Below are 8,889 nucleotides of genomic sequence, written 5' to 3' on the forward strand. Positions count from 1 at the left end.
ATCATTCATATTTCTTGCAACCCACTCAAATCGTAGCATTCATAATTGAGCTCCCCACTCATAGGTCGCACGTGATAAACCACACGCACATATATATGCAATCTAATTATTTTCATCCGATGTCCTTAATTAAGGTATTTAGGGTCATTTGATAACCGCTTTTGCTTTGATCCTAAGTAGTAGTAATGTTTCTGTTTTAGGGTATGTTTAACACTATTTGGAAATTTGTTTATTAATATAAATTTGTTGTAAGATTTTTTAAAACAAAAAGATGAAAAAATGTTTAGTAAAAAGTATTGCAAGTTAAAAAAATTGAATGGCTAGTTAAAAATGTAATTTTAGAAAAGATTTATTTTTATTTTTTTGAACAGTGTTACACGGAAGTAAACAAAAGTATCATTTTTATACTTCAGATTTTTGCTCAGTTTCGAAAGACTATTTAAATGACAATAAATGTTACTAAACACGCGCGTTTTGTACTTTTGTTTCGTTACAATATACTAATAAAAACAAAAAACATGAAATAAAAACATTAATCGAACAACTTCTTAATATTTTAAATTATTTTAATCTAAAGTTCAAACAACCTAGCATACTTTTAACAAAATTGTCCTCGTTCAACAAAAAAAATATACTGTTCAAATGGCTCTTCCTCGCAAGATTTGTCACAGATATGAGTTAGAGTGAGTTGAACCGTTATCATAGCATGTTCACAAAATATATAATAATTGTTGTCTATTTGTTCCTTCAGCCGTCCAAGCCATTTTTAATACAACTTATTTAGCCAATATTAATAGAGTATTTGATAGTAACTAACTAATGTATAATTAGTTATTATTATTGTGATTATTGAAAGGAATGTATCAATTATCATCTAATATAATTTCTAACCTTTGACCTTATTTATCATGATGGTGCATAGATATGATGTTATGCTAAATGAAACGGGGATTTGGTATTGGCTCATATATATATATAATATACATGTATATAATTAGGTAAGTATAAATATACGTGTATATATATATATATATATATTTTTTTTTTTTGGTATCCAATGGGAGTATGGGGACTCATTCTAGGCTGTTTATATACTTATGTATGTATAAAATTGAGCATGATTAAAATGAGCACAATGATCCCATACCCAATAAAAAATTCATTTGAAGTCAAAGGATCCAAACAATTCCAGTGGGTTGGAAGGAAAGTCAAAAGGCTGATAAAGGAAGCCACAGAGGAAAGCTTAAAATGGGTACCAAACAAAATAAAAGTAACTGACGTCTTGATAACTACCTTCATTATTCAAGCATAAATATAGGTGGACCACACATCTGCTGCGCATGCTCTCTCTTTGCTTTGAGCATGTATCTAGTGTTCCCCACCACAAACAAGGCATTGTACAGACGAAATATAGTAGTATAGTATAACTATTAATCAAAAATAAAATAACATTTACCATCTTACCATAACAATTTTAATCAATCATCTTATAAATTGTTATGCCAACATTATTTGGTATTGGTTTATGTGAATAGATCTGCATAAATCTTCGGGGGTGACTGAGAAGCATTCCACGAGAGACAGATTACTTATTTTTGAAGGTGATGTATGGGTTGTTGTTAGCTATATAAATGCGTATGAGACCTAATTTTAAGTTTCACATCAGATGCTTCCATTGTAGTCACTTCCAAATGCAGATATAAGGCAACTGTTTAGACAATGACAAACAACCACCACTACCACCCCAACCCCAGTCACATTACCCATTTATCATGCCAACGTATGAGACTTACAGGACAAACTATCTACACCGAGAAATTAATGGTCCCGGCCGATTGGCAGCAGCACTCTTAGCAAAAACCAAAAAATTGAATAAAACTTGCACATTTCCGACACATTTATTTTGAGTGTCGTCAAAGATTGGCCTAGGGCCAATGGACCCCGGACTCCTACACAACTGATCTAGATGACTTGGATACTACAAGACTGCAACCATAATCAACACTCTCAGCAAAAAATTGAATAAAACTTGCACATTTCCGACACATTTACTTTAGTGTCGTCAAAGATTGGCCTAGGACCAATGGACACGGGACTCCAACACCACTGATCTAGATGACTTGATACTGCAAGACTGCAACCATAATCAACTGAAGTGCCCGTCACCTTATGCAGCATATAGTGAAACGACCAAACTAAAATATCTTGCTCCATAAGATCAAACCAGAATTATTTATGCAGATAGACTGATCAGCATGACCAACCAGAATTATTTATTTCACGATTTGCTGGAAAGAAAAATATAACTTCATGAAGTTGAATATATAAAACCGGTCTGAAGGATGTATTGGCTGAAATAATCGACTATAGAAGTGACTTTATTAGTGTCAGGCACTTCATCCCTTCTAAAACTCCAGCATGCCATTGTTTAAGCAAACGACAGCAAAATGCCAGTGCCCATGTCGGACTAACCAGAAATACTGTCTCCTACAAAACCCGATTCCAAAAATCCCGTTTTATTAAGATGATTTATATCGCCCCACACTTCTATGGTCCAAATATCCCCGTCATACAAGTGAAACACATTTAAAGCTGCATTCAATACTTTCCCTCCGGAGTGTTCACTTGGGGAAGCCTGCTTTTGAAGTGCTATGACCACACCACCATGAGTGACCATGGCTACTCGCTCTCCTGCAATGGAAACAAGCAACAAAATAAGAATATATCATGCAACGTGCCATTCTGCATTTAGGAAAGCACTGCATTGTGCAAACTTTGTCATGCTGCATCTAAAACCAAGAAAACTTCAAAATTTTAAGCTTGAAACAGTAAATAGGTATGGCATCACAGACGTCATTACTAAAAGACTTAGAATATATATATTTGGCTCATTCACATGGTAGAGAAGTTACAAGAATGTATGAACTACTGATACCTTTATGTTTCCTACCAATTTTCTGCAATGAAGAAGTGCATCGTTGACAAACTTGATCAAGACTTTCTCCACCACCCTGCATATGAAGTAAAATAAACAAAAAGGACCAATAAAAATGCTAGAAGTAGCTTTCATGCAACATTAAAAGATCATTTATTAGCTATTACTGCAATGATATTTTTCCAACTTGTCATGCACTGTAATTATGCTAAAAGAATAGCAGATATGAACTAGCAAGTTTTGGACATATTACTTACTGGGATTTCTTGATCCGTCCTGTGCGATGTAAAAGCTTCGTAAGCCTTGGGACTAACTTTGGGAACTTCATCGTACTCAACACCTTGAAGATCTCCTAAATGTCTTTCCCGTAGGTCAGGATCTTTAATAACCTGGAATAGAAAACCCAACAAACAGGCATCCATGAGCTGACTAAAATTCAAATATAAATTTGTAAAAATTTCATGGACCACATCAGGCATAATGAATAACTTAAAATCCTATGATGATCAGAAATGAGTTCCTTAATCGCTCAGATTTGAACTCTTTATCCTAATTATGTTACTCCGGCAATGAAGACTACCATTCAACAATACCAAAATCAAATTTTGAATGTTATAACATCAGAGAATGATTCTATATCTCAAATAGCACACATATTGCCTTCTTGACAAATAATTAGACCCTGCTTCAATTTAGCATCTTCTTATTGTCTTTTATTGTTGTTGTTGTTGTTGTTATTAGGATAAATTACACTGACACCTCCCTGAGATTTGTCCTTATTACACACGACTGCTATGTTTGCAAAAACTTACACAAACCCCTCCCCTAAGGTTTGGCATGTGAGGATTCATCCCTTTCCATTAACTAGCCATTGGGACAATCACCTGAAGCCTCGTGAGAAGACCTATTTACCCCTTGAGTTACTGAAAAGACCCTTTAATTTTCAAGAGTAATGTGAGAAGGCTAAAATACCCTATTAATACTTTCATAGGTGGACAATAATACCCTTTCAAAATACCCCATTAATATCATATATAATATACACGTGTACAGAGAGAAAAGGGACGAACTAAACTGGTTAAAGTTCTAACAAAGGTGGCGAAAAAAGCGGCAAGACCCAGCGGTCATGGCCTAGTGCTGGTAGTAACTGTTGGAAGGCATAAGTAGAGTGTGCCTAAACTGTGTTCGGTACCAATGGGCTAGTGGCCTAGCGGTATTAGGCCCTTACTTCCCAAAGCGAGGTTAAAGGTTCAAGCGTCAGTGGAGGCATGTGTGCATGAGTACCAACTATGAAAATAAAAACAAAAAAAACTGTGTTCAGTAGGGAACACAACTTAGAAAACTGAATGGGTGCACAGTCTGCTATTGCCTCACCTGTGTAGTTCACAGTGGTCTTAATGCCAAGTCATGCGCGTCATTACTCGTCATGCACTACGTCACAGCGGTTCTATGTTTCCATTCGCTCTATTTAAGGTCATATCTTCGTTCAAAATGCTTGCAATTTATTACTCTAAGCAGTATCACTCCTTATGAATTATGAAACAGGTAAGTCAAAGGCAGTGGTCAAAATAAAAATTCATCAAGCAATGCTGTTCTTATACAATTAACCACATGTACATACATCAGAGGGTGGATTCCGATTTCCGATCAATCAGGGATGTCAAAAAGACATATGTAATTGGTCCCCTGTACAATGATTGATCATTAGATTGTTGAGAAGCTTTGTTCCCCATCGAGTGCAACTCATACATTCCAAGGCAAAACTAATAACAGTCGTGCATTTAAAAATCACAGTACAAGGCACTTAATCCTCGAAGTGTGAGGATGCCCTACTACGCATTCTATCTTATTAGAATAAAGTGAATAAATATATAATAATTATATAAGTGATACAGCCAAAAGACCACATTTAAAAATTTGCAGCTGCTACCGACCTTGATCACTGGTTCATTGTTTCAAGGTGTTTTTACAGCTAATTCAAGTTTGTCGGTTGTACTTGTTGTTTGGTGGTTCGAATTAGTGGAAACTAGGAATTATTATGCTTAATTGTTGCTCATCATCTTCGTTGTTGTCATCATCGCTATCACTGTTTAGCATTTGGTTTGATCAACATAATCATTATCATTGTTATCACCATCATAATCATATAGTTATTCAGCCCTTTGAAGCCATTTTAAAGAAATGCTACTTTCACAAAGTTGATCCTGTATTTATACCTCAAGTCCGCCACAGCTACGTGCTATTATCTCTGCAGTCTCAAGAGCTCGCTTCAAGTCAGATGTGTATACAACTGAGATTTTAGGTTCAGTGGATAGTCGATCGCCCACCTGCAAGAGAATATGATAATTTGCCAGGTAATATAAATGCAAATGGCAGACAAGAATGCCATATTAAACATAACTTACAGCAACTGCTTGCTGTCTTCCAACCTCATTTAATGAAATATCCAGGTGTCCCTGTTAAAAAGGAAAATCAATTTGACAAAAAACAGATCTAAAACTCACAGGCACATCAGTGGCAAGAAAGGATGAACAACAAACAATTTACTAAATATATAAATTGCCAATATGTGAGAGGAGACATATTTTCAATACTTTGAACGGAAACTGTTTATAGTAGGGGCTCTTGAGTAGAGGAGGTGAGACAGAGAAGCTGGAAAAAGAAGCCTGATGGGCTGCATCTAGATAAGAGTGATGATTCTGAAGGAGGTAGCTAGCAAAAGGAGTTTTTAATTGACATCTGAGATGATAAATTAATGGTTCATGTCCTAAATTCCTCTATTGATATTTATTAGAGCATTACCCACCCATACAGGGTGCTGGGAGGAAGACTGGTGATAAACCTAACCTGATTTGGGGGTGTGTGTGTGAGAGAGAGAGAGAAATATATATATGAACATGAAAGGAAAATAAAGATCTGTTTTTTTTCCCTCTTGAAAACATATGAGAAGCATTGAGTCATTGACAGCTACCACAACATTTTCTATAGCAAACAGATGTGCCGGTTGCTTACATATATGTACATCTTGAAAACAGATGAGTACATTGAGTCATTGACTGCTACCACAACATTTTCTATAGCAAACAGATGTACCAATTGCTTACATACATGTACGTTACTCTGGCTGCAGACAACCCCAAAACCAATGAAAGATATATGAAAATGAATAATAAAAATAAAATAAATGGAAAGGTGAAAAAACATCTTCTGACACAGTAGTTACAGTCAGCATTAGTTTCAATGCACCAAAAGATCACAAAATAGGGCATGCCATGAATATGAAGAAGTACTTCAGGGAGCAAATTGATCCATTTAGAAGTCAAGGGGCTCACAATGGCACCAGCCCATAGTTTAGGAAGTGAAAGCGTAGTTTATCCATTCATTTAGTTTTGTTATAATATTTTGCCCATGTTTTGGATCCCTGTAACCCAGTTTTAGGGTCCTATTATGTTATTTGCACCATTTATTCCACAGTTGTTTATTGTAGTTAGAACTTTAGCATGTCTTTTTCCTTTCTATCTACCATTTAATTAGTGTTATTTCATCAAAGAGACGGTGATGTACTTGAACTGATAATGAGGCACTGTTTGCTTTCATCTACTCAAAATAACTTTCAATATTTTTCTAGTTAGTCGGAAAAGTTCTCATCACTGAGGCAAGAACAAACCCAGGACTGATTGGAGGCTCAACCAGCTAGCCCATTGGATTGGTTTAGTACCAGCTTGAGCATAGAGGCTCCTCCTCTCCCGCAAACCAAATTAACCAACCAAGTTGGCATACATAAAACATAAATTAAACATAAATGGTAGGTCTGCAAATCTCAATAAGGATAATTATTCACACCAAATTATAAATATATATATTACCAAGAGCTAAAATAGATAACTCATGATAGGCATACACTTTCAATTCTATACTACACAATTAATACACCATGCAATTGAAAGGCATACCAAATTTAATCTTATACACGTGTAGATATCGACAGATAACAATTAACCAAAATAAATGTATTTTCTCGGCATTAAAGGGGAATCAGACCTGAATCCTACGATTGGCATTCCACTCTGTTTCACCATGACGTATAACAATGATTTCAGCATAATCCGCAGCAACAGAGTCGACCTTGCCCTCGCCATTACAATAAGATTGAGGCAAATCCCTTAAAATAAATAAAATAAAAACTCAGAGTCGAACATTCAGTACATGAAGCCCAAACCATTCAATGAAAATAGATTTTCATGATCTGCAAATTGAGAAACCAAGGCCCCCACACATCTGAACTTTCACTACTGGGTTCGCCTAAGTTTTGATTTTCATGATAAACTTACAATACTAAGAGCAGAAATAAAAATTATTCAAAAGATTCTCACAAGACTAAAAAATTACCCTGATATGTATAATTTGTGAGGAAAGAAAAGAAAAGAAAAGAAAGGAAAGAATAGTATTAGTCACTGGAGAAAGAAAAAAAAAAAAATAGTAATAATTTCTATTAGTGTTTGGATACGAAAAAAGAAAAGAAATGATAGTTATTTTTGTTTGGATAAATAGATGAGAAAAAAAAAAAGAAATGATGGTAAACAAATTATTTTTTTATCCTTTTATAACCTTTATAATCATGGGACTTGATATTTTCAAAATTAAAAAGAAAGCAAATAAGAAATAAGAAGGGATAACTATCCTTCCTATCCCTCCACTTAACGTACCTAAACACAAACTTACATTATTCTTTCTTTTCTTTTCTTTTCTCTCCTTATCTCTCCAAATAATCCTACCAAACACATCTTGAGTGATCGGACATATCTCGAGTTTGCAAGCATTGGGAGCAAAGTCACTAGTCGGTGGATTGATTCTTTTAAAAAACGAATAACTTTCTTGACAACCAAAGGATCCTAAAATTGAACTCCAAATGAAAACATTTCTCATTTCTTTGTAAATAAATCAACACGCATACATATTTATTAACGACCTGGAATTGGATTCGGCCATTGATGAGTCCTCAGTAAATTGGGCGATGAGCTAAGGTCTGGTTCTGCGTGTCCGGTCCTCCTGAGGGTTGAGAGTAAAAGGTTTTAGCTTGTGAGGGCGGAGCTGACGTGGGTTTGCTTCTGACCGCTGTTCCATCGAGCGGTAGACAGACAGCCATATCAGCTATGGCCGGAGCTTCAGCCATTGAGAGTAACAGGTCTTAATTTGTCAGGGAGTTGTTTGGAATTGCAGAAGGGAAAATGAAGTTTCCACTTGTACCTTCTCTAAAGTCCCTTAAGTTTTTTTTTTTTTTTAAACAGAGATTTCATTCATCACATACGTAAGAAATTTTTAGATGGTTGACAATTAATTCAAGGAAAGTACTCAGATTATGATATTATGTAATATGTTAATACAGTTTATGAGTCATTTTTTCAATCCAGGTATATTTAACTAGATCCCTTATACTAATGATTAGAATCATATAAAAAATATATATATATTATGTAAATTTGTGACCTACTGTGTTAATGGTCAGAATCATCTAATATCATGTGTTAGATCAACTATAATGGAATGTTATTTTCAAAATATAACATGTGGGTTTAAAATGGGCTCTCTCGTGAGATGCTAAATGGGCTGTCAAAATATAACTTTGTCAAATGTTGTGCCAAATATAGCACAACATATAACTATTATCAAATCTGCTATTGCTCTATTCCTTCTCTCTTCTTTCTCACATGAGCTACCAATTTGGTGTTGGGCTGCCAATTTGTTGTGGAGCTTGTGTATATATATATATATGTAAGTTATGCTTGTATATACACACAACAGACATATGTATATATATGTATATGTCTGGTGTGTGTATATATATATATATATATGTCTGTTGTGTTTGTATATATACATATATATGTCAGCGTTTTTATTTATTTATTTTTAATAAGATAAATAAACTAAATAAAATACAAACACTTAAAAAA

At 34.8% G+C, this 8,889-nt stretch overlaps 1 protein-coding gene across 2 annotated transcripts; it reads right to left on the reverse strand.

The window, feature by feature from the left end:
* Nucleotides 1-2,182: 2,182 nt before the first annotated feature.
* LOC132285991 (phosphoglycerate mutase-like protein 4) lies at nucleotides 2,183-8,231 on the reverse strand. Of its 2 annotated transcripts, none has more exons than XM_059788240.1 (7): nucleotides 7,905-8,231; nucleotides 6,977-7,097; nucleotides 5,341-5,391; nucleotides 5,152-5,262; nucleotides 3,193-3,324; nucleotides 2,951-3,011; nucleotides 2,183-2,691 (listed from the first exon to the last, which is right to left on the reverse strand). In XM_059788240.1, exons 1-7 carry the CDS (start codon nucleotides 7,922-7,924, stop codon nucleotides 2,468-2,470), a joined length of 720 nt encoding a protein of 239 aa, XP_059644223.1. In that variant the 5' UTR covers nucleotides 7,925-8,231; the 3' UTR covers nucleotides 2,183-2,467. The 2 variants fall into 2 exon arrangements, with proteins under 2 accessions (XP_059644223.1, XP_059644222.1); XM_059788239.1 differs by having other exon boundaries at nucleotides 2,936-3,011; nucleotides 7,905-8,230.
* Nucleotides 8,232-8,889: the final 658 nt, after the last annotated feature.

This window comes from Cornus florida, unplaced genomic scaffold (assembly GCF_030987335.1).
Source record: "Cornus florida cultivar Cherokee Brave unplaced genomic scaffold, ASM3098733v1 CherokeeBrave_3.0.0_Hap2_Chr11, whole genome shotgun sequence".
Classification (NCBI taxonomy): domain Eukaryota; kingdom Viridiplantae; phylum Streptophyta; class Magnoliopsida; order Cornales; family Cornaceae; genus Cornus; species Cornus florida.

What these genes read in the sequence shown, in the direction of transcription:
- LOC132285991 (XM_059788239.1), bottom strand. Translation starts at nt 7,924, where the DNA reads ATGGCCGAATCCAATTCCAG. An exon ending in ATGCCAATCGTAGGATTCAG is followed by an intron (nt 5,392 to 6,976) that starts GTCTGATTCCCC and finishes CCTTTTTAACAG; the next exon opens with GGACACCTGGATATTTCATT. An exon ending in AATTGGTAGGAAACATAAAG is followed by an intron (nt 2,692 to 2,935) that starts GTATCAGTAGTT and finishes TTTCCATTGCAG; the next exon opens with GAGAGCGAGTAGCCATGGTC.